The following is a 24,463-nucleotide window of genomic DNA, read 5'->3' as shown; positions in this document are numbered from 1 at the left end:
AAATGTTTGAGGTGATGGATATCCCAATTAACCTGATTTGATCACCACACATTGTATGGAAATATCAAATTGTCACATGTATCCCATAAATATATATAATTATGTATTCATAAAAAATATTTGTCTTTTGATTTGTAGAGTCTGCTATCTATGATATAGTAGAAAAGCAATGACCCAGATGTAAAGTCTCATGTAAAGTTCTTATTTATCTGAATCCCAGGGTATATAAATTTAAGAAAATCACACCTAAAACCTAGACACGTCTAGCCCTTCAAAAGAGTTGATGAAGACCAAATGAAATTATATATGTGAGGTAGCTCTGAAAGCCCTAAAATCCTATACAAATATCAGGGAGTATGCATGTGATGAGAAGAATGGGATATGAAATCCTGCCTGCCACCTCCAGCATTTTATGAAGGAAAAACAGAAATTGTGCTTAGGGAACACTGGCCTAGGTACAATGATTTCACTCATTTATTAGTGTTCTACTCATTTAAGGTCCTCGCAGAAGAAGAAAGGGAACCATTCTAGAACATATCCTGAAGAGCCTAGAATAATGAGCTTCTTCCTATTACCAAAGAAGGTACACAAGAGACTACATTTCAGGACACAGCCATTCACCAAACCATGGCTGTTCTGTACATAGACCACTTGTGAAGTTCTAGTTACTGAAATGTAAAGGCTAGAGAAAACTTAGGTGGGTTTGAGTGGGAGGCAGGTGGGTAGACTGGTGGATGGGAAGCTAACCACATTGATGTATTGCCCAATTTAATCTCATACTAATCTTATAGATACTAGTATTGTTGTTTTACAAAGCAGGAAACCGAGGCTCAGTGAGCTCGTCCAAGCTTACTCGGGAAGAATTTGAGGCTAGGATTTAAAGTTCACTCTTTATTATGACACTCTAGTACCTAAGTGATCAGAGATATTTAAGAATGTTCATAGCAGCATAGTTTGTACAGCAATCAACCAATCCACACAATTTAAACGTTTTAAATTTTAAAATGAAAAACAAAATCCAATTGTCCCCCAGCAAGGGAAATGATAAACCACAGAATATTCAGCTGATACAACTAAAAAGCAGTGAAAATAAATACAATCCCCCAGTCAACACGGATGAGTTTAAGTATGCCAAAAAAAATCCAAAAAAAAAAAAAAAAAATGATATCCACTCTGCCCCCTCCCACTCGAGCCTAGTCCCTCACCCTTGGCTTGCCTGCACTAGGCCTTGGAATCCAGCTTTGCCTTTGTAATCACTCCATCCTATCACTCATTTCTGGCCACAAGTCTTGGTTTTCAGACTTTTTATTCAATCCATTTCAGCCCATTCATGAGTCACTTTTGCCTATGGACAACTGGCACTACCAGGCACAGGCTTGGCAGGGGAAGATGAATTCAGTGAATTAAGCCAATGAAATCCTTTATGAAAGTCATAATGAACCTGACAGGGCTGTTTCTATCCTAAATCCAGGGGTAGCTTGAGATGATATAATGAGAGATCCTCATCTGAGGCAGTATTTCTCAAAGTATGTGCTACAGAGGTCAGAATCACCTGGGGCACATGTTAAAAACGCAGATTACTAGGCCCATCCAGAGCATTAGAATAGGAGCATCTGAGAATGGGGCCCACGATTTGGCATCTCTGAAAAACACCCCTGATGATAGTTCTGATGCTCTTTGATTTCCCTGTAAAATTGGCATCATTGAGAAAACCTGCCCTATCAAATATCGGGCTGATCTAATCTAATCATGGATGCAACTCTGGATGGTGAGCATATGGGTTTTTTGTCAGACAGACACATCACCAACCAGAATGATGAGCAGCAACCAAGTCATGTTCAGGAGAAAATAAAAAGTGCAGGGTCAAACTTTTCTCATATAGCAGGTGTACTACTTAAATACTGTTCAGATTTTACTCACACAGTAAAGCCACTCCAACACTAGGTAGGGAATCAGCATAGGTAAAAACAAAGAGAAAATGTCCTCTGCATTTTAAATTACCTCTCTCCATTGGCCCAGTCAGATGTATGGAGGGTATGGAGGAGGAGGTGGGGAGAGTCATATCAAAATTTTTAAACAAATGTACAAGGGCAGAGGGGACATGTCCACTTTAACAGCTGGCCTGGCTGTATTAGTATCAACTCTGCCTTTCTTCTATAGTAGAGTTCCATCTAAGATTAAGCCAGAATGGTGTGTCTCTATCCATTTTATTTTGGGCAAAGACAATAGATGTGCTGAGAGGCTTAGTATACTTTTGCTAGATTTGTTTTCTGTAAGAAAGAACTAATTAAGGATTATAAAACCTCTTTCTCAAGTGCTTGAAATGTTACTATTCCTTCAAATTTATAAAGAGCTTTCATGACCTGAATATCCCAGTCATGCAAGCATTTGTTCTATTGTTAAAGACCCAGTGAACTGGTATCTGTAAATTTTATATGTGGGAAAAGGCACATTCCTGGCATGCAGCCTTAATGGAGGTACATGTAACATACAAAGCCTTGCCTTGGGAAAATGAACTAGAGACTCAACTAGAAAACTTTGTTTCAGACCAGTTAAAAATGTAAAATATAGCTACCATAGAGTTTAATTGTACAGTGGTAGTTTCAGTTTCTGTACCAGGAGACAATTTTTTTGCATTTTCTTGGGATTGGCCCACAGCTACAGCCATATTGTACAGATGTTTTTAACTCTAAATGCAATGTAGAATTACCTATCATTTCTTTGCTATGCAGATTGAATATTTTGCATGAGCATTCAAAAACGCCTGTTTATAGTTTGAACTTCTTATGTCTATTGTTTTCTACTACCAAATGTACTATCTACAGATGGAAAACTCAGTCTTTGATGGGTGGTGAGGAATTGTTCACAACCATCAGTTACACACAGAGAGACATAAGACACATAATGTTGGGAAGGGCTAGATTACACAGTTATCAAAATATGTACAGGAGCAATCCTCATCTAGAAGTAGTGTTTCAGGGATTCCAAATGATCATACTCAACAGCTGGCCCTATTTGCAAGACTTGGTCAATGGAAAATACTGCTGCTTCTCTCTCCCTTATGTTTCCCCACCTTCTCTATTGCCATCTTTGTGAAAGCAGTGTGTCACGCTGTCTTATTGTTGCTGCTCTTTATTACCCTCAATTGACAGCAATGAAAGCAGGCAAGGCGATTAAGCAATGTGGCAGCCCATTGTTACCAGTTTACCTTTAAAGAGAGCCAAGAGAATTTTAGTGAAGAGGGGCCAGAGGTGCTTTACAACTAGAGGGAACTGCCGTGGTGTATTAATTTTTAAAAGTCAACGACTTCCTTGCAAGATGGGTACTATCAATTTTGAAGTTATTTTGAATTAAAGGTAATCTGATTTCAGAGAAAGAAAAAAACAACATGCAATATACTTATGGAGGTGATTCACCTTTTTAGAGTTGTTTGATTTTGCCATTAACTTGAACTTTTTACAAAAAAGTGCTGAACGGTATTTTTCAATTCTAAAGATTTGATTTTGTGTTAAGAATTTACTACTAAACCACAAACATGCTTGAGATAATAAGCTGATGTAAAGCAACTATCTTAAGGTATATGTAAGTCTAATTTTGGGGTCTGAAAATACTACAAGCTTACTCAGCTTGTGCTATAACCAAATATTCTGGGTAACAGATAGTATATATGTAACCATAGATATATGCATATATACACACACATATGTATACATATGTACACATATGCACATTTAAGAATTACTAAGTTTTAGCCTATTAGACACTAAACATCACAATTTAATCTTTGGTGATGCAGAAAGCACTGGTATCCTGCAGAATCTTGGAGTCAAGTTTCTGGTTATGAATCAGTAAGCTTACTGATGAAATATAGTAGTGTCTGAGGGGAGAATTTCCTCCACTGGGCTCAGCTTATAGAACTGAGAGTACTAGAACTACAGCTAGAAGAGGTGGGAAGTATTGATTTTTTTTTATTGCATCCATATGAAGTACATGCAATACAAAAAATTTAAGCTCTATTAAGCAACCGCAATATCCCTAAATAAAAGGTCTCGAGATTAGGCCTAAGGTGTACAGGAGACAAAATATTTCATAGGGTCCAAATTGAAAGGGACCTTAGCCGTGACATAGCAAGTCAGATGTGTTCGTCAGCATTCCTACTCGGCACTGCTGTTCATGCATCTCTTAAATTTCTCTTTGTACCTGAATTTCTTTTATGAGCGAACTCTGCCAGATTAGTAAAATGAACTCTATACTTTCACATTTTAAGAATCTAAACCTTGTTACACAGTTCCCAACTCCCCACCATTTTAGATTATTACATCAGAAAGCCAAAAACACTTTTGAAGAAAAAAAGTTTATTTTTATTCATGTATGCAAAGACAGTATCAGCAATAGGTAGAAGCATATTTCTAAGTTTAGAGTTAATTTTCCATTTTGAAAGATTCAGGACTTCATCTCTTTTACCCTTACTCTTTTAAATGCTTCACTCTAACACACACAAAAATTTATTCCCTTACTTTTCCTTAAGGTCATATTGGAATAATTAGAATTAGCTCTTTAGAATATAGGTATCACTTATAGTAAGCTGGAGATTTAATCACAGAATGATACGTGTCAATGTTATAGCACCAAAAAAACTACAGTTAATTTTTAAATGGACAAATTCAGGGTGCTTTCAATTTCTGAGGTGTAATAAAGCCCTCTTGGGAATTCTAAAGTTAAAAGACTCTTTTCTTCAGATTCAGAATGAAAATTTTGAGGAATTATAGACCCCAGTGGGTACTAATAATATGGCTCATAGTAACTACACATTAAGTTAGAGTCTCTACGTTTTAGGGAAGAAGCCACTGAAACAAGGGCCAGAAAGCCGCTTTAAACTCATGTCCGTGGCAGATCAAATGATACTGATACAACTATTTACCTTAGAAAGGTATTATATCCCATTGCTACCGTTCCAGGGTTTGGCCCTTGAACTGCTCTGCTCATACAGCTACTTCCATTCCTTACATCACCAGTTCTAGAAGCAAACCTTCTGAAAGACAAGTGACAAATGCTGGAAAAGAAAGACCGGGTAGAGCAAAAGGGCTCTGGTGCTCTAGCTGTTTGTCACAACGTAAAATGAAGACACCACCTAATCTAGAAACGACGTTAACTTTTAACTCTAGCACATTCTTGAGATGTACTTATTAAACAACTTTTGTGGTTTAGAAATACCAAAACTACCTACTTTGACTCTTCTGGACATATTTTACTTTACAAAAGGAAGTATAACAGACTAAATCTATTTATAGCAAGTAACTAATATTCCAATGTTTTTATAAAAACAATTCCTTTCAGATACTCTGATTAACCTCTAAGTGACATAAAAAAGTTGCAGCATTCTTTAATACCAATATTTTGCACAATTTGACAAACAGCCAAGTTCAGCATTTCAAAGAAAAAAGTTTTTACAAAAAAGATGAATGGTGGCTCACTGAGAAGCTTATGTACCTAGTAAAGTTTAGTTTGTCTTGGATTCTTTAAAAAATTAGGCCTAGAATTTTAGTTATCCTAATTACTACCCTTATCAAATAGGATTTATATATGTGGATTCTAGATAAAAGATAAAATATTTTGAATAAACATATGACCCACTGATTGGACTGTTTGCTTTGAATCTGTTTTACTGGGTTTAGATAAGAAGACTTCAATAAAGCTAACTATATATTGAGTTCCACTGATTAAAAATGCAGTTTTAAAAATTCTGCTTTTGTGGTAAATTTCTAGACAAATCATAAATGCAAAGCTCAATATTGTAAATACTGTACTGCTCACAGGTACTTGTTGGAGAAGTGAAATGCTTGTATTCAGACTATCAAAATTCTGACCTTTCAATATAGGGTTTTAAAAACTTTTTTTTGAAAATCAGTATTTGCTTTTAAATACTTAAAATGCTAATTTTTTAAAAATCCTTGCAGATAAATCTTAAAGTTTCTTTCAGTCTCAATTATTTTTTACTTTCAACTATATATTCAACACAGAACCAGTTTCTAAATAAACATCTAATGAAGAACAGTTTCAATTTAAGATAAAACTAGAGAGTCTAATAATACAACTTATACAGAAAGTTTGAGTATGATTTACCAAAATTCAGAATTTCTATAATAGTGGAAAACTTTTAGCTTAATATTCAAAACCAGCAACTTCCCATGAAACTACATAGCCAGGAGGATCAAACAGATTTAAGCATTGCCCGACTTCTTCTAAAGTGATGCACTCTTTTATCCTGGAAAAGATAGAAAGAGTCCTTTTACTTTACTGAAAACTTCTGATTACTACTATAGATCTGAAAGTTGTCAAAAACTTAAACCACTTGTTTTGGGTCTATACATTAAAAATAATGAGAAAAAAGATTATCCTTTTTGGGAAGCATTCTTGAACACAGGGATAACATATGTACTGAGATGCCTAGTTTTATTAAACAGTTTAGTTAAAAAAGAAATCAATTTTAAAAAAAGAAATCCCAGTAAACTCAGAAATAACAGGACTTAGACTCAATATAATTTTATGTACTTCTTAATAATTTTGCAGTAATGTCCCAAAGACAGCTGGTAGAAAATGTAATTGTAAAAAATACTGCTTTCACTAACTGAACTGCATCTAATAGGAACCACAACTTGCGAACAGCTCTCCAATCTGAAATTTCATGTTAGGTTGAAAGATGTAAGTTTTGGCATTTAAAGACGTATCATTAACCTGTGAAGATGTATCATTCTTTAGAAAGGGAAGATAAATATTTAAAATACATGCAAAACTTTATCACTCTATGTTGCCTACAGATGTGCAGACAGAAAAAAGTGAGAGGCCTTAAGAGGAGGAGTGGGACTGAGCAAATGAGTAATAACATAATAGTATTTTATTTTCTACAAAGGTAACTGTGCCCTTTTTCTAGGACTTCAGTTTCATTGTCATATAAATAAAAGTGGCTTCCGGAAGTTACCTAATCTGTCAAAAGAGTGATATCCTATTTAGCTTAAAATCTAGAAAACTGGTCACCAACATGTATCTTCAGAGATCATGCAGGAAACAAGATTATGAAGGGACTAGAGAATTAAGACAATGAAGGGTGGAATTAGCTATGGAAATAGTAAATACATTCAAAAATACCTCATGCATTCACATGCAATACAACAACACGCAGTCAATCAAAATAGGTCTAGATGTCAGACAACTGCAGGATGCCAACTTCTGATTCCTCTCCCAAACAAGCAGAAAACTCTGGGAGTTTAAAGGGAGTCTTTTTCTAACTCCAGGTGAGAACTCAAGTTTAAAAACTATTTTCTGGACTGGGCATGGTGGTTCACGCCTCTAACCCCAGCACTTTAGGAGGCTGAGGCAGGAGGATCACTTGAGCCCAGGATTTCAAGACCAGCCAGGCGCAATATAGTAAGATTCTGTCTCTTAAAAAAATCTTTTTAACTAGCAACTATGGTGGTGCATGTCTGTAGTCCTAACTATTTGGGAGGCTGAGGGAGAAGGATCCCTTGCGTGCAGGAGTTTTAGGCTGTAGTAAGCTGTGATTGTGACACTGCACTCCAGTCTAGGTGACTAAGAGAGGTCACCTCAAAAAAAAAAAAAAAAAAAAAAAGCACAAGACTACCTTCTGCTTTGAAAATCATTTAAGTACTACTGTAGACACCTATGTAATCACCAGAATTTTGGGCAAGGCAAGCTGATGTACAATTCCAGTTCCTTCTTTTCTAAATTATACTATCTATGTAGAATGAAGCAACTAGAGAACAAATGTCAACTTTAAGTATGTTTACTCCCTGTTGCGAAGATGTTAAGAGCTTAATTCTGCAATATGGGCTCTACTCTTCTACATTATACAGGAGATCCGTAATATAACCCTTTAAAAAAAGCTTAAGCTTCATCCTATATCCATTCACAGATGAAAAAAAAGCTGGTCTACTTTCTGTTTTAAGACACAAAGTGATGGTTAAACATTTCCTTTTGAAAGTAAAGTGTGTAGCCAGTTTTGACAAATTCTGGCAGTTCCACTAAAGGTTAAACATGACTTAGCAATTCCATTCCGAAGTATATACGCAAGAGAAATAAGAACATATGTTTACATAGTAACTTGTTCATGAATGTTCACAGCATTATTTCTAATAGTTAAAAAGAGGAAATAATCCAAATGTCTTTAACAGATGAACAGAATGAGGTAATAGCCATAAATAAAAAGAAATGAAGTTCTGATGCCTGCTAGAATACTGATGAACCTTGAAAACATTATATGTTGAGTGAAAAAAGCCAGTCACAAAAGGCCACATTATGTATGATTCCATATACACGAAATGTCCAGGACAGGAAAATCCTTAAAGAAAGTAAATTAGTGGTTGCCTAGGGCTGCACAGGATGGGGGAAAATGGCAGGTGACTGCTAAGGTAGGGGGGTGATTTTTGGGGTGATTTAGTATTCTAACATTGATTGTGGTCATGGTTACACAACTTTGAATACATCAAAAAAACAGTGAAATGCAAACTTTAAATAGGTAAATTGTATTACTGGTATTTCAATTATATATTTCAATAAACCTATTATTTAAAAAACACCTTCCCTTTACTAACCATAGTATTTCTCTCCCATTGGACTGACCAAATTAGTTATTTTTCCTATTCATAGACTTAGAACTACAGGGACCCAGAAACCTTTAGTCCCGTACCTTCTCATTTTAGACTTGTAAAAACTGAAGTCTTAATAAGATTTATCTATACAACATGGATAGAAGGCAGGATCAGAAATCAGATCTTTCTGGAATTCAACTACCCACATTCTCTTCCACTTCACCAACTGTTTCAATCAACCTCCACTTCTTTCCATTCAACACTTTACTGCTTCACTTTACCCCTTTTCTCCCTTCACACTGCTCAAGTATATCTTCTGAGTAAACAATTTCTTTTCTTCTCTTTAATCCAATATGCATGTATTTTTTTATTTTTATTTTTTTTTGAGACAAGGTCTCACTCTGTCGCCCAGGGTCTCACTCTGTTGCCCAGGCTGGAGTACAGTGGCACAATCATGGCTCAATGCAGACTCAACTTCCCAGGCTCAAGCAATCCTCCTACCTCAGCCTCCTCTGGAGTAGTTGGGACTACAGGTATGCAACACCACAACTGGCTAATTTTTGTATTTTTTGTAGATACGGGGTTTTGCCATGTTGTCCAGGGTGGTCTCGAACTCCTGAGCTCAAGCAATCCACCCACCTCAGCCCCCAAAAGTGCTGGGATTACAGGCGTGAGCCACTGCACCCAGCCAAGATCTGCTTTCTGTATCTAAAATTTTCTTTTACTATTTGGTCAAGCCAGTAAACTAACTCTCTTCTCTGGTAAACCCTTTCAATTGCAAATTTCTGCTGAAGGATTCTTCCCTAAAGGTAACTACATTATATCAGGGTTCGAGTGCAGAAAATACACTGCCAGGTAAAACCCACTCTGGTTTACTGTGTTATAGTCAAATGCCAACAGTTCAATTAAACGCTCTTAAGAAATCTCAAAATACGTATACCACAAGGAAAACAAGTACTTTAAATCTAACAAGTGTGTTTTTAAATTATGCATACTGTTCTTTTCATACCTTGAAGTAGTCATCTTGAGTAACAACAGTGTTTCTCAGTCTGTTCTCTGGATTAAACAGACAAGATACCACCGTTTGTATGCTTCGGTCCACAGATTTCTGAAACACAGAAGTTTTCAGTAACGTAAAGACGATTCTCTTTCACTCACTCTGAATAAGGGGTTTTTTTTTTTTTTTTTGATGGTTTAATGAACATATTACTTTATTTCTAAAGAAATGCAAAAATGCTAAAAGAGGCTGGGAGTGGTGGCTCATGCCTGTAATCCCAGCACTCTGGGAGGCCAACACAGGAGAATCACCTGAGGTCAGGAGTTCAAGATCAGCCTAACATGGCAAAACCCCATCTCTACTAAAAAAAAAAATACAAAAATTAACTGGGTGTGGTGGCAGGCGCCTGTAATCCCAGCTACTCAGGAGGCTGAGGCAGGAAGAATTGCTTGAACCCAGGAGGCGGAAGTTGCAGTGAGCCAAGATCACACCACTGCACTCCAGCCTGGGAAAAACAGCGAGACTATGTCTCGCAAAAAAAAAAAAAAAGAAAAAAAGAAAAAAAAGGAATTCATAAAAATGTGATTCATAATTCTTACCACGTATCACTCAGTATGCAAGTTTTCTGACAATCAAAGATTTTAGAACCTCAGTGACAGAATACTGGTTTAAAAAGCTGAATTTGTTAAATCCCTAAGTGAACTCCAATGTTTCAAGAAAAAATACTAAGGAGAAAACCTGACAATTATACTGTAAGCTATTTTAATATTTATTTGCATTTTAAAATCGAGTATCAAATCAAGGAATTCACACTCCAACGGGACTTCTTCGAGTGTTATACATATTACCAGCACATCAAGTACTTCCACACTCTCACTCATTTACATATATGATTCAAGAGTGATAGTATTATAGAAATTTGCTCTAATGATAAAAAGAAACAACCCTGCCTAATTCAATATTTGAATAATTACTACTAACTTCACCACTGTTGGGAACTACTGCCATATAACGTTATATAGAGAATGCCACAAGTAATGTGTTTCACTGTTTAAGTAAATATCAAAACTGTCATAAAAGAAAAGGTATATATAATTCATACTAATTCCTCTTTTGAAGAGTAGAATTCTTGAGGAAACCCTCCCATAACATTATGCCAAATCATATTAATATAACATTTATTGAAGTATGGTTTTTAAAAATTAGTGGAACTGGAATATAGAAAAGGACTGCTGAATCAGAAATTTTATGTATACATTGAAAATTTGGGGTATCTGAAATTTCACCCACTTTTAACTGCTGAATAATAGTCAATTATTTAAGCTCTATAATTTATGGCTCCCATCTTTAAATTCTGGCAAAAATGCTTGCTTCTCAAAAAACCATTATTAAAACTAGAAAAAATAAATATGAAATATATATAAACAAAATTCGATGTTTGCCTTTTGTGGGCCATTTCCAGAGGGTGGAGTAGCTTCATGAACTGAGCATTCATTTGGCACAACTTCAGCTCCTGGATCAACTTCATTACAGTGGTAGTTAACAGCTGAATAAGCCTATATTTAAAATAATGAAAGTGTAATTAAACAGATACACAGATATGTTTAAAAGCCACTTATTCTTCAAAAAGGTGAGCTGGTATCCAAAGTTTCAATGTAGGTTGTGTTAAAAATCAATTACATTATTTCAGAAACTTTGTTTTAAATGAACAGTTGAAATACAGTAAGGCAGTCTTCTGTTTTAAAATGTCTTCTAGGTATCAAGATAATCAGAAGTACAAGGACTCTAAGAAACTAATGTAGTAAGGAAGTGTTTGAGAATGTTAACACTTACTGTATCCTTCAAATCTCCAATCCTGATGAAAGACAGCAGCTTGGGTGTTTTAGGCGTAATACTCGTTTTATTCCTATTCTTATTTAACAGTAATTAACAGCAAAATATTTCTGTTCCTCTTCAACAATTTTTTTTATGGCTGGTAAAGCCAGAGGCAGATTCTAGGCAGATACATGCTAATTCTAAATCCACATTAATACTATCTTTCTTGAATTACATAGTCTATCAACAAGTAACTGAACACTTATCATTATCTAGACCAGTCATTGCTTAAGCACACAAAAACCTGAGAGAAGAAGGCACTGCTGCTCCCATGGGAGTTTCGAATTGGGTTAAAAAGTAACAAAATGTAACACATTAATATAAAGAACTATTTAAAAATATAGGCATATATGACATGGGAAAAAATCAAGAAATATAAACAAAAAAATAAAATAAAGAACAGGAATTATATGTTTCGGTAATTCACTTTACCGGAGGTACAACATAGCTCCTTTGCTCCCCAACAGGCCACTGTGGCGGCATCTTAAAAAAAAAAAAAAGGAAATCAAAATTATTCAAATATTCGTACACATTTTCAAAAACACATGAGAAAACAATATTGAAGTACTTTTCATGCTGGCTCCTTTGTTGTTATAGGAAACAGAATGGAAAAAAAGAAGTACTTTATGTTTCTAATCCCTGATGTTCTTGTTGTTACTTCTATATGTAAAACCTCACCTTTTCCCCAATTTTCGGGAGTTGGCGTTGTGGAAATCTCAGAGATATTAGTTGCTTGAATTTATTACCATAGATATGATTATGGGTTATATATACAGTCATATCTATGTAAAGAGACTCACAGAACTATTACTGTGAAGCAGCCAGCTAAAATAGAAATAGAATTTGAATTATGTGCTCTAAGAATTGGATAATTTATTTCACTCTAGCTCCCTAAAAAATTGATGAAAGTCAGTCTGGCTGTTTCAGCTATTTGACAGCAAAAATGAAAAAATACATGCTGAAATACAGAAGGGGACACCGAATCTCATAAAACTGTTGTAAAGTTACTGCTAAGTATATTCCTGTCAAAATATTATTCCATTACTTCTAAATAATACAGAGGTCTTAATTCTAGACTAATTTTTTTCTTAAATTTTAGGTACATTTCACTAGTTTAAAATGACAAACTATTCAGGCAATTTGTATAAACAAGTTAAAGGCCTCAACAAAATCTGAAAGTAAATCATTTTACTCCCTCCTAAATTACCTGATAATTATATACAGGCAACTGATATCCAGTGATGACCTGAACGGGTGAATTTGGGTAAGTAGGATATGCCTGAAAATAAAGTTTACAGAAAGAATGAATAAGATAAAACTTTTTTTAAAATTAGAAAGAAATATTATTCCCAACGTAACAAAAATATGAAAACTTTTAAAATATTATTTTTCCATATACAATAATGCATAATTCTAAATGACTGACTGACTTTATGAAGAAAGAAATATTATCTGTCAAGTGTTACCCTTTGGGTGGGGAGGGGGAACAAATGACAAAAGAAGTGACTATTTCACCAGGCAAAGTTTATCTTATTTATACTGTGTATAATCCCACCCAGATGTTATTTCTTACACTGATGATAAGGCTCTATTAAGACAGATTTCAATGCAAGTTAAATTAATACATTTGCTATTTCTTTGTCAAAATACTTCTAGACAGTTTTGTATTTGACAATATTATAGGGTAATATGTAGTCCTCCTACAGATATTATGGCTTTTTCTGTACTTAATTTCGAAAACCTAAGAGCTGTATATAATCCAAAACTGGACGAGACAGTATAATGTCTTGTATTTTTCAATAAATAGTTATTGATTGAAAACATATAGGTGGCAGCATACATGAATACACCCAGATTCAGTAATGGCTCACAGTAAATGTTAGAAACAAATAGGGCTTTTTTTTTCTAGCCATTGTTCACAGAAGGAGAAAGAAGAAAAGGTATACCCTACACATTTCAAGTACACGGAAAATGTCAATGAATAAGAGCCACTGAAAAACTATCTCACTATTATTTTCCAGCAAAGAAAATGTCTTTTAAACTAAGACATAAGTAACATGAACTAAGAAGAAAATAAATGTTATTTATCATCAATAAGTGATAGCATGTCAAATCCTACTTTAAATATCAAAGTAACCAGGATCAGAGAAATTATATGCCAGAAACTCACAGGATTTATCTAGTAAAACACATCAGAAATCTACCCATTCCAGAACCAGAATATATCCAGAAGTCAGCAATTTATATGAGGTGGCATCCGGAAACCATTGCAAATAAAAGAATAGCTAGATGATTTGCTAACCTTAGAGAAAAATAAAGTAGACAGACACATAACGAGAGCTGCTTTCAAATACTTCAGAAACTAGCTACATGGGGGGAAAAAGGAAGAGATTTCTTCATGTGTCTACAGAGGTCATTTCTAAGATAAAGACAAAGTATACAGCAGATCTTTAGCTCATATCAAGAACAACACTAAGAAATTTCTAACAAAATAAATTTCCCATTACTCAAAGTATTCAAACAGGGATGCTATTACCACTTATATGGAAACTGGATATAATTCCAGAGGGTACAATGACTACAATAAACAAGAGAATAGGAACATAAGCAATTCTTACCTGAACATACTGAGTTATAGGATTCATTGTGGTTGGGGGCTGCATGTAAGTTTCAGTGTTTGGATTAGTCCAGACATTCTGAAACTGTGGTGGAGGAGGATGATTAAAAACCAAAGGACGTGGCTGCACATGATAAGCACCTTTTTAAAAAGCAAAAATAAAAAGCCTATTTTTAGTTCTTAGAAAAGCTACATGTGTCAACAAGAACAATTTCTCTTTGTACTCACATAAATTTTGTTTCCTGATTGCAGGGCCCAGCTTCAGCTTTTTACCATGGAAATTTATCTGTGACTGAAAATAAAACAGTAACAAAACTAGAATCAATTTTCAAGTCTTTACTTCCAAGACTTGGGTGAACACCTAAAGTCTTCTAAAGTTCCTATTATCATAGAAGATCAGTGATAACTACACACCAAATTAAAATTTGTCATCATGAAGCTACCTCCCTTACTTCTCTATCAGTGTCAAGAGGCATCAAGTGAAAGTTGATCAAAAACTTTTCATCACCCTGCCCTGTCTCCAACCCTTCCCATCTGTAGTTCATGAAGCTAGGTGCCCAGTCAAAAATAAACAGGTTCTAACATATCATGTGAGATTCATCTAAGTTTGGATTTTAAACAGAAAGTGTATCTTCTTCCAAATTTTATACAAGACTGAGTATATCACTCAACACTAAACACTGTATCAATAAAACAAATGATATTTTTCTATTAGATTACTTACTTCTACTATCTTCTGCACATCCACGTCATTAAAAAATGAAACAAATCCATAGCTATAAAGGCAGATAAATGAAGTATAAAATCACCATCATACAGTACATGGTTCAGAACTTCTACAATATACAGAAGTGATGACTAAAAGATGAATAATATACTACGGTATTTGTTAAGATGTACATGATAGATCCTCTACAAATACTGCTTTTTCTTAATCTGAACTATGTCAAAATGTGCTAAGATTAGTGTGAAAACTTTATTGATTGACAAGTAATTCGTATCTGTGAACCTGAATTTAACTTACTAAGACAAGGTGGTTAAAATTTAAGATACCGTGCAATGTATGAAGAAAACAATTCTTTGAGAAAACTGATTTCATTTGTATGAAATGAAGACTGAAGATATTAAAAAACAAACAGAAAAATGATTAAAGAACTGGCAGTAAACTTTTATCCTCTACATGAAAGAAATTAACACAGCAACAAATTTCATTTATGTAAGCATCAGAATACCAGTTTTGAAGTCTTCTCTGATACTCTATACGTGGCTAGAGTTCAGATATTTTTGCTAAAATTACTCACCCTTTGGACACACCAGTTCGATCAGTGATTATCTTCACTTCTTTCACTGAACCATATCTAGCAAAGAAGCTTCTAATCTCAGTCTCATCCATCTATGGAAAAGAATTGAACTTCAAGAGTAAAAACTCAGCATTCAAAAATTTCAATTTTATTAAAAAGTTTGATATGAAAATTTCTCCCCCTTTTGTCCCCAAATGACCAGTAGCTCTTTGTCAAAGATATTTTTAGTAGCTATGGGACAAACATAAAACCAATTCTAAACCTCCATGAAGTACAAAAAAACCTTAAGTTTGTAACAGGGCCCAAATCCCATTATTCATAATGTATTGTAACATAAAAATGAGGTATGAATACAATACCCTAACATCAATTCCTCCAACAAAAACAGTGTTTGGCATGATTTTGCCTTCTGGTAAAACATAGCCTTGGCTGGCTGCAGCTGATGAGGACTGGGTGCTGGCTTCTCTGGAGATGGTTGAGTTTGGAGTTTCAGGATTTGCAGCAGACTGTAATTTGGAAAGTAGACATCATAATTAGATATACAGGAAAAACCCATACATAATGTGAAATATAACTTTTGTTTTCTAAGTATAAAGTATTTTATATAAATTACTTTCATTTGTAAGTTAGTTCAGGCTCAGGATTTAAACTCAACAGAGTAGATTAGCATTGAATTTTAACAAAAGGATATAGTGCTTTCTTTTTTTTTTGAGACAGAGTCTCATCCTTGTCACCCAGCCTGGAGTGCAATGGCGTGATCTCGGCTCACTGCAACCTCCACCTCCCGGGTTCAAGCGATTCTCTTGCCTCAGCCTCCCGAGTAACTGGGATTACCAGCGCCTGACAACACACCCGGCTAATTTCATATCTTTAGTAGAGATGGGGTTTCTCCACGTTGGCCAGGCTGGTCTCCAACTCACGACCTCAGGTGATCCACCCAACTTGGCCACCCGAAGTGCTGGAATTACAGGCATGAGCCACGGCGCCCAACCAGGATACAGTACTTTCTTAAACCCAGTACTGCTCATTACCAAGTCTTGTACAATGCTGTGGAAAAATACTTAGTTATTTGTGAAAATACTATGTGAATTAGTTTTAAAAAATCTCAAGATCAGAAAGTTCAGATTTGTAAAAATTAACATTAAAATCATCCTGTTCTATATTCATAAACAACTTTTCATTTTACTGAGTACACTAATAAAAAGGATGACAAATCTTAAAAAAAAAAACTCTAAAAAGCCACAGCAAAAAGAAAATAAGCCTCAAAGTTTTAAACCAATTTGTCTTGCTTCGCCTTTTTCACCAAAATAACATGAATTTTTACAATTTTAACACTCCCTGTGTTAGCATGCCTGCTTTCCTTTAGGAACGAATCATGGAAACATTATTTGCTCACATGTCATAGCTCCTTCTAAAAAAAAGGGTTATAATCCTCATCCCTAATGCTAGGGTGTTCAAAGCATCTTTTGAAATAACATTTTTCTTCCTGAGTAACACCAAATCAGTCCCACTGATAATTCTAATTTTCACAGTAGGCAGATATAAATGATACCATCTTTATTTTCAGATAAAGAAACACATACATATAACTCATTATTTTTCTGGATTTTGATCTGAACTGTCTTTATTCTTTCCGCTGTAGACTCTAAGGCTAATGTAAAATTTCCTCAAGTAGAATTTGTAAGTAATATGTATGTCGGAGAAGCAATATAGCATAGTGGAACAAAAATTAATTTAGTCAGGAGAACTAGGTTTATGTCCCTTACAGGTAAGTGGTTATAGGCCACTTACTTGCCAGCTGTGTATCTCTGGGCAAATTGCTTTGAGAATGAAATGAGATAACATCTGTGAATTCATTTTGTAAAGTATAAAGTGGTATGCCAATGTAAGTTAGTATCCTGTTATTTAAATTTATTTTCAGTAGATTTTTTTTTCAAGTTTCTTTTTTGGCTTTACTATTTTAGCTGACTTATTTTGAAGATACTTTTAATTAAGAACTAATTGAAACATCAGGAAACTATGAATCATTATTAATTTAAAAATCATTGGTGAAGTGCCCGTTGACTACAAAAGGTAACTACAAAAGGCTGCAAAAGAGAAAGCTATTCCACACATACCTGTTTGAAAGAAAACAAAAGACAAAAGAGCGCAACTGTATATCTTTTTGAAAGGCACAGTAATTTTATAGGAATTAGTAAGAAAGTAGACTTCCTGCTTTGTTAATTAGACGCTAGAAGTTACTGATTCTACACAGCTTTACTAGAGATGAAATCTAAGTTGTCAAATCAATTAAAGCTGAGTTTACTGCTTTTCTCTATTTGCGCTTATACTTGCTATTTTGGGTTTGTAACTAAGTAATTCCCAATTCTTTCCTTTAATAGTGGTATTTCGTGACAATGATGTGGAAGAAAAATTTAAAAACTATTTCTGAAGTTTTTCCTTTCTAAAAATGTCTTACGTTATCGTTTTTCTAAATGACATTAAGCTGCATATCTTGAACTATAAGGAACTTGATGAGATTTCCCCTCCCTATAGACAATTCACCAATCCCTTCTCAGCTCATTCAGAAATCCCAAACAGAATAAAACAAAACAAAATAAATTCTGAAATTCTTGTAGTTTCTTTTCTCCTTTTCAATTCCCCCTTGATTTGTGGATGAACTTTGGATATATATATTTTTTATAAACAAGCTATATATACAGTATTGTCTCTGCACCGTAGTTTGGATGTATTTTAATCTAGAAGTGTAACATCTGGCAGAAAACTGTCAGATTATAAGAAGTTATGATAATGCACTGATTCTCAACTGGGGAAGATTTTTGAGCCCCGGGGCATTTAACAATGTTGAGAGATTGGCTGTCACACCTGAGGTGTATTCCTGGCATCTGACGGGCTGAAGGCCAGGGATACTACTGCACATCCTACAATGCAAAGACAGCTTCCTACAACAAGGTATTATTTAGTCCAAAATTTGAATAGGGTGTGGTTAAGAAACCTTGTGACAGTGCCACAAGAATTGAGGAGGAAAATTATTGTTTGGGAAGGACCTGATTTCCATTGTTCAGTAAAGTAAGTCTTTTCAGGACCTCAGTTTCCTTGCTTGAAAATGAATGGTTGGAAAAGATCTCTGGTGTCTAATTCTCATACTCGATACAAGAGTAAAACGGATACTTGGAGACGACAGTAGTTTGATAAAGAGGAAAAGAGGCATTTGACATTATAGGAAAGTCTGACTTTGGCTTGGATCTTACAAACTGGCTGCCTGCTTAACTGGAATCGTAAATACAAAATTCATTGAATCATTTTAACAGTGTAATAACATCTTAAATTAAGGAGACATCATCATGTCCTAGTCCTCAGCCAGCAGGTGGCGCTCAAAGCTAACAAAGTAAGCAATGTACTTCATTTTTACCATGGCTTGATTAGCAGGGATTGTTAAATTCCTACTGTATTTACACATAATTAAAGTGTATATATAAAAATCCACAATCAATAGACAACGTTTGGTGAAACTATGGCCAAAAATATAAATGAATGCTTAGGATAAGCAAAAGCTTAATTTTAAAGAAAATACCATCGTAACTGTCAATAGCATCCTGAAAACAAACTGCATTAAAGAAGTAATTTTCTTAATCATACCTTCAAGTGAGTTGGTGAATTGTGAAATGAGAAATGCTGGAACAGTTAACAGGGGTGAGCTTCAAGACCATCATATACACAACTGTCATTGTTATTTATAGCAAACACATTCCTTGTTATATTTGGACAACCAAGTGACAAAGACAGCTAAAAACTGGAAAAAATTATTTAAACTCCTGGGATGTCAGCTTCTTTGACTGTATTATCTAATTCAATTACTATGTGAAAATGTAAGCAAATTGAGATTTATATAAACTGACCAGGAAAAAGGCTATAATTTGTAGTTATCAAAGTTACATTCACACCAATAGAAAGAAGAGAATAAACAGAATGCTAAAATTAAGAAAATATGACATGAAAATCAGAATCAAAACTTTAAGTAAATCCAAGAGAAGAGTCTTGGGGAGCTGGAGGTGGGAAGGATGAAATTCAAGCAATAAACAATCCTGGCAAAACTAAGCAAGGAAAAGCAAGAAAGCAAAAAGATATATGAAACCTGAGAAATGGGTTATGACCACAGATTATAAAACAATGCTATGCATAAACTCTATAGGAATAAATTTGGAAATCAACGACGTGATAAACTTGTAGAGAAATTTAAATGTTTACAAAACAATCTTGAGAAAGAACACCCAATGATACCTGGCTCAGTTTCCCTGGGAATTCTTTCAACTTGTAAAGAAATAGATAACTTGGGTATATGTGTGTGTGTCAGAGAGAGGTGCACACACACACCAGACACCGGAAATAAAGATAGAAGACAGAAGAAGAGATTAAGAAATTCAAACACTTTTCTTCAATTTTCAAAGAGGAAAAAAATATTTCTCAACGCATTTTACAAAGCTAACAGCATATAAGTAACAAAGCCTCATCAAGATGAGCCATCTCTGCCCTCAGCACAAATGCAAAATTCCAGCAGTATATATAGTTTACACTGGGAATGCAAGAATATTTCATAGGATATTGTTACTTTAATTCGCCATTGAAAAAGCATTTGATAAAATACAGCATTCATTTTTAAATTATTTAAAAATCCAAGTAAAACAGAAATAGAGGTATCTTATTTTCTATCAATCTAATTTTGCCCTATCATTAAGCTTAAAGTTAAATACTAGAGTCATCTCCATTGAAATTAGGAATAAGGGCACCTCCTTATTAATACTACATATTTTTTCCACTACGTATGACAAAGGTGAACATTAATACAGTTTTTATGAATAAATACAAAATTAAAAAGGAAATTTAAAAAGCTAATGATCAATGATCAACTTCATCGATGATTTCAAAAAGTGCACATCAACATAGTAAAATATTTCCAGCTCTTAGATTGACGATTTTAAAAAATCCTAATACCTTTCATCGGGAAAGGTGTGAAAAAGAGATCACTGTCCACACCATCAGTGGGAAAATACTGATACATGCTTTACCAAGAGTAGCTTGGAAAAGGTGTATCATTGTTTGATAGGCGGGGATACTCATCACTATACTAATGAGGGGAGTAACTTAAAATTGTTACCAAAGGGGCAAAACGCTTTCACCCAGCAATTCCACTTACAGCAATTCATCTCAAGGAATTAATAATACCTCGTGCCAAGATATTTACACAAGGATATTCATAGCATTTTTTTTTTCCCCCCAGACTGAGCCTCCCCTCTTTGTTCCCTAGGCTGGAGTGCAGTGGCACGATCTTAGCTCACTGCAACCCGCCTCCCAGGTTCAAGTGATTCTTCTGCCTCAGTCTCCCAAGTAGCTGGGATTACAAGTGTGCACCACCACGCCCAGCTAATCTTTTTTAGTAGAGACGGGGTTTCACCATGTTAGCCAAGCTGGTCTCGAACTCCTGACCTCAAGTGATCCACCCGCCTCAGCCTCCTAAGGAGATCACAGGCGTGAGCCACTGCGCCCAGCCCGATAGTATTAATACTGAAAAAGTATTCATCATAATGGAATTCGGTAAAATGATGGTATAATTTTAAACATATATTGAAAATTAAAATTATCTTCAGAATGCTGCCCACATCAATTGAAAGATGCAAGTTGTAAAATACTATTATGCAGCACGGTGTAACTCTTGCAAAAGTTGGCCCATTTATATGCAATATAAGCATAAAAATAATCTGGAAGGGCATACATGTATCAAAATTTAACGGCTATAAGTGTCAGGATTAAGACAGATTGCTATTTTCTTACAGTGATTGTTTTCAAATGAGTAAATAGGCTACTTTCATAATCAGAAAAAAATCCAATGTAACTATTAGGATTCCTTTATCTCTAAAAATGAAAAGTATTATAATAAATAATTACTTATAACTCAAGGTAATTAATTTTTATTAGCACGGATAACTACATGTTGTACAATTACACATAATCTATTTTTATTTTAATGTTTATACGTGGTAATAAAAACTGTGTATAAATTTCCTCCTTTTATCTCTAAAAATGAAGAGACTGAGAATTATCAATGCAGACACACATAGCATGTAATACTCGCGTTCGTGACTCAGTGGTTGGTCACCGTGTTCAGAGCCGCATCTTGTGGTGGCGCTGAACCAACGCTAGGCATTTACCAAACTCACAGAAACGCACACCCAACACTATCTACCAAATGGACATTTTGTCAAAGGTTCCTGTTTATCGAGAGGGAAAAAAACTGTGCCCAGAGTTCAAAAATTCTAAAATTCTCAATGGTAACTACTGAAACCGACCTCGTGCCACAAAGATGGCGTCAGGCGAGCTTTTGTGCCTGTCGCCGCACGAGGGAGCTGCCATCAGCAAGTCCCCAGCAGCTGACAGGTGAGAGGAGACCAGAAGCACTTCCGGCCCAGCCCCCCCTTAGCTAGCGGGCCCTGCCTTCAGGACGCCTCACACACCCCACGCTAAGGCCCCCACAAACCCCACCCCCTACAGAGACCGGGAGGAAACAACTTCCTAAGGAACCTCCGACACTCCGAGTCTAAGGAGGCAAGTCCCTCAGCAGGACCGCCTGCCGCCATCTTACAGAGCCATGGGGAGAGCGCCAGAAGTGAGGCTGGCAGGGCAGGGCCGCGTGGGGGAGGGGCGGGGCGCGTGGGAGTGGGGGAGGGGAGGGGCGCGTTGGAGTGGGGGGAGGGGAGAGGCGCGTCGGAGTGGGGGAGCGGTGGGGGCGGTAGGGGGTGGGGTGGGGAACCCGCACCCCAAACCTCTGCCAGCAGAGAACCCGGGGTGGGAAATGGGTGCCTCAAGAAGGCCACGGCCCTTGCACGTGGCCGGCGAGGCAGCGCGTCCTCGGGGCCCACCCCCACCTTGCCACCCTCGGCGTCCCGCGCCGGCCTCTGTGTGTAGGCCCCGCCACTGCCAGGCCGCCTCCCCCAACCCTGTGGGCCATGGCTCGTGGTGCGTCCAGGCAGGTGCCCCCCAAACAGGAAAGCCGAGGGTGACTTCACTTTCCACCCCTACAGAGCCGGGTTTCACCCACCAGTGAGGACTCTGCCGGCCTTGGCCCTCGGGCCTCTCCCTCAACTCACCATGATGGCGGCAGGCAGCAGTTCCCGACCGGCTCGAGGAGGAGCAGAGGGTGTGCTTGGCGCACCACTTCTGGGGCTGTTGTGAGGTCCGCTGGAACCCGCTGCGCGGCTTCGAGTGGTCAAAGGAGCCAAAGGCAAAAGGAAAAGGAAAACCAAGGGCGGGTGACAAGGCTGACGAGCCCCGAAACGTGGACACTCAGCCTAAGGAGCGCAGGCGGACTGAGGCGTGGCCCGCCGGGCTTGAGGAGGTGGCTCCTGCGCCGGGTATCGGGGCGCGTGGTATCGGCCTCAGCCAATGGGTGGCAGTGCCCCCGCCCCCTGCGTGGGGGGGCTGCGGGGGACGACGGCGCCCACGCGGCGGGTGCGTAGGGTACGCAGGGTACGCAGCGCACGCAGCGCGTGTGCGCAGGTCCCGTGACTCAGCTCCAGGCGGGTGCCGCCCTCACACGGACACAGAGACACACACATCACCCCCAAAACACCGTTGAAATAAGACTGCATACTGAAATATATGGTATAGTTTACAGAAATGAGACTAATGTGTCTAGGCTGTAGTTTCAAAATGGCTTCTCGAAGGCACAGGGTTAGCGCAATCACTGTTAGCTTTACACTCACCCCAAAATCTTTTTAAATGCCTACATAAATAAATCGAAGCAAGTCTGGAAAACGGAAGGAGGCATCAACAGGCCAAAAACTTGGACTCTTTTCATCAAGTTTGAGATAGAAGGGGTTGGATGGGAGGAAATGCCAGTTTGACATTCAGGATGTTTGTTCTTTCAAGAAATAGTTACTGAGTGCCTGTAATTACCAGGTACTGCAGATGCAGGAGTGAACAGAATAAAGAATATGTTTTTGCCCAGGGATCTTACATTTTAATGGGAGAATTCACCTTCTAGGCCTTACAGGAAGGCGCTAGGCCTGCCTAGAGAATTCTAGAACATTCTCAAAGTCAGAGCAAGGGCCTAGAGCAGGATGAGCTGTGGGCCAGGTGGTGGAGCCAATCACGAAACTTTGGGAACCACTCCAGCACCTTGGTTATACACACAGGGCTAAGTGGCTATGACCTTTATCCGCAAACTTCACTTACGTACTGACGGAAAGCATTGAAATGTTACTTTTTGAGCTGGCAAACGGTGGACTTCTATAGCGTGAGAAGTGTCTCATTACTAACACCTAGTAATGCGGGATAAAAAAAAATAACGTTTTATTTTAAATATGCAGCTAAACCCATAAGAAAAGAAGGGAAATTCGAAGTACTAAAAATAAACTGAAAACCAGAGCAATTACTTACTCAACTGATTCTTCTCCTGCCCAGGATATGGGGGCTGGGCTGTAGGGTAGCCAGTCGTACTAGTTTGCCCAGGACTTAACATTGGTTTTAGCACTGAGAAATTCCTATGTCCCTAAGGAAACCAGAAGGGTTGGTCATCCTAGTTGTGGGCAAAGGGTTATTACTCTCTCTAACCTGAGGTCTGGATGTTTAGTGGTAGGTGGTAAGGGCTCACGGTGGGAGCTGGAACTGAGTACTCTGCCAAACGCCATTGTCCCTAAAATCCTTAGGAAAAGGATGGAGTAGGGAAAATGTATAACACCCATGGCGAGCAGATAGGAAGCTTGTCCCATATCTGGGTGAAGAATATACATATTTAACGCTGATTAAATTTTGAAACCCTAGACCTGCATTTCATCAAAGTTTGGAGTTTAAATCCATAACATATTATTGGAATCCCCAAACCAAGAAATGGATCCTCCTGCACCATCACCCTCTCTCCTGCCTAAAGAGATCTCAGGCATGGGGCATCTAGAATGCCTGGCAGAAGCAAACAGAAAACCGACTTGAATGAATGCTTCTGCAACCTAGGCTGAAGTGATTCTCATAAGAAAATGACCCTTTAATGATAAGCTCACAATAAAAAAAATTATAC

The 24,463-nt window shown here is 37.0% G+C and overlaps 1 protein-coding gene across 1 annotated transcript; it reads right to left on the bottom strand.

Moving 5' to 3' along the window:
• Window positions 1-4,338: 4,338 nt before the first annotated feature.
• DAZL (deleted in azoospermia like) lies at window positions 4,339-22,745 on the bottom strand. Its single transcript, NM_001435527.1, has 11 exons — window positions 22,539-22,745; window positions 15,756-15,902; window positions 15,397-15,488; window positions 14,820-14,871; window positions 14,324-14,387; window positions 14,097-14,236; window positions 12,686-12,757; window positions 11,911-11,961; window positions 11,046-11,159; window positions 9,616-9,714; window positions 4,339-6,265 (listed from the first exon to the last, which is right to left on the bottom strand). Exons 1-11 carry the CDS (start codon window positions 22,539-22,541, stop codon window positions 6,212-6,214), a joined length of 888 nt encoding a protein of 295 aa, NP_001422456.1. The 5' UTR covers window positions 22,542-22,745; the 3' UTR covers window positions 4,339-6,211.
• Between the last annotated feature and the right edge of the window lie 1,718 nt (window positions 22,746-24,463).

This window comes from Macaca fascicularis, chromosome 2, assembly GCF_037993035.2.
Source record: "Macaca fascicularis isolate 582-1 chromosome 2, T2T-MFA8v1.1".
Taxonomy (NCBI): domain Eukaryota; kingdom Metazoa; phylum Chordata; class Mammalia; order Primates; family Cercopithecidae; genus Macaca; species Macaca fascicularis.
Note: the sequence above shows the minus strand (reverse complement) of the source record. Positions and strands in the feature narration are given on the sequence as shown.

What these genes read in the sequence shown, in the direction of transcription:
- DAZL (NM_001435527.1), bottom strand. An exon ending in ATGTGCAGAAGATAGTAGAA is followed by an intron (nt 14,388 to 14,819) that starts GTAAGTAATCTA and finishes TTTTATTTTCAG; the next exon opens with TCACAGATAAATTTCCATGG. An exon ending in GGAGCTATGTTGTACCTCCG is followed by an intron (nt 11,160 to 11,910) that starts GTAAAGTGAATT and finishes TTTTAAATATAG; the next exon opens with GCTTATTCAGCTGTTAACTA.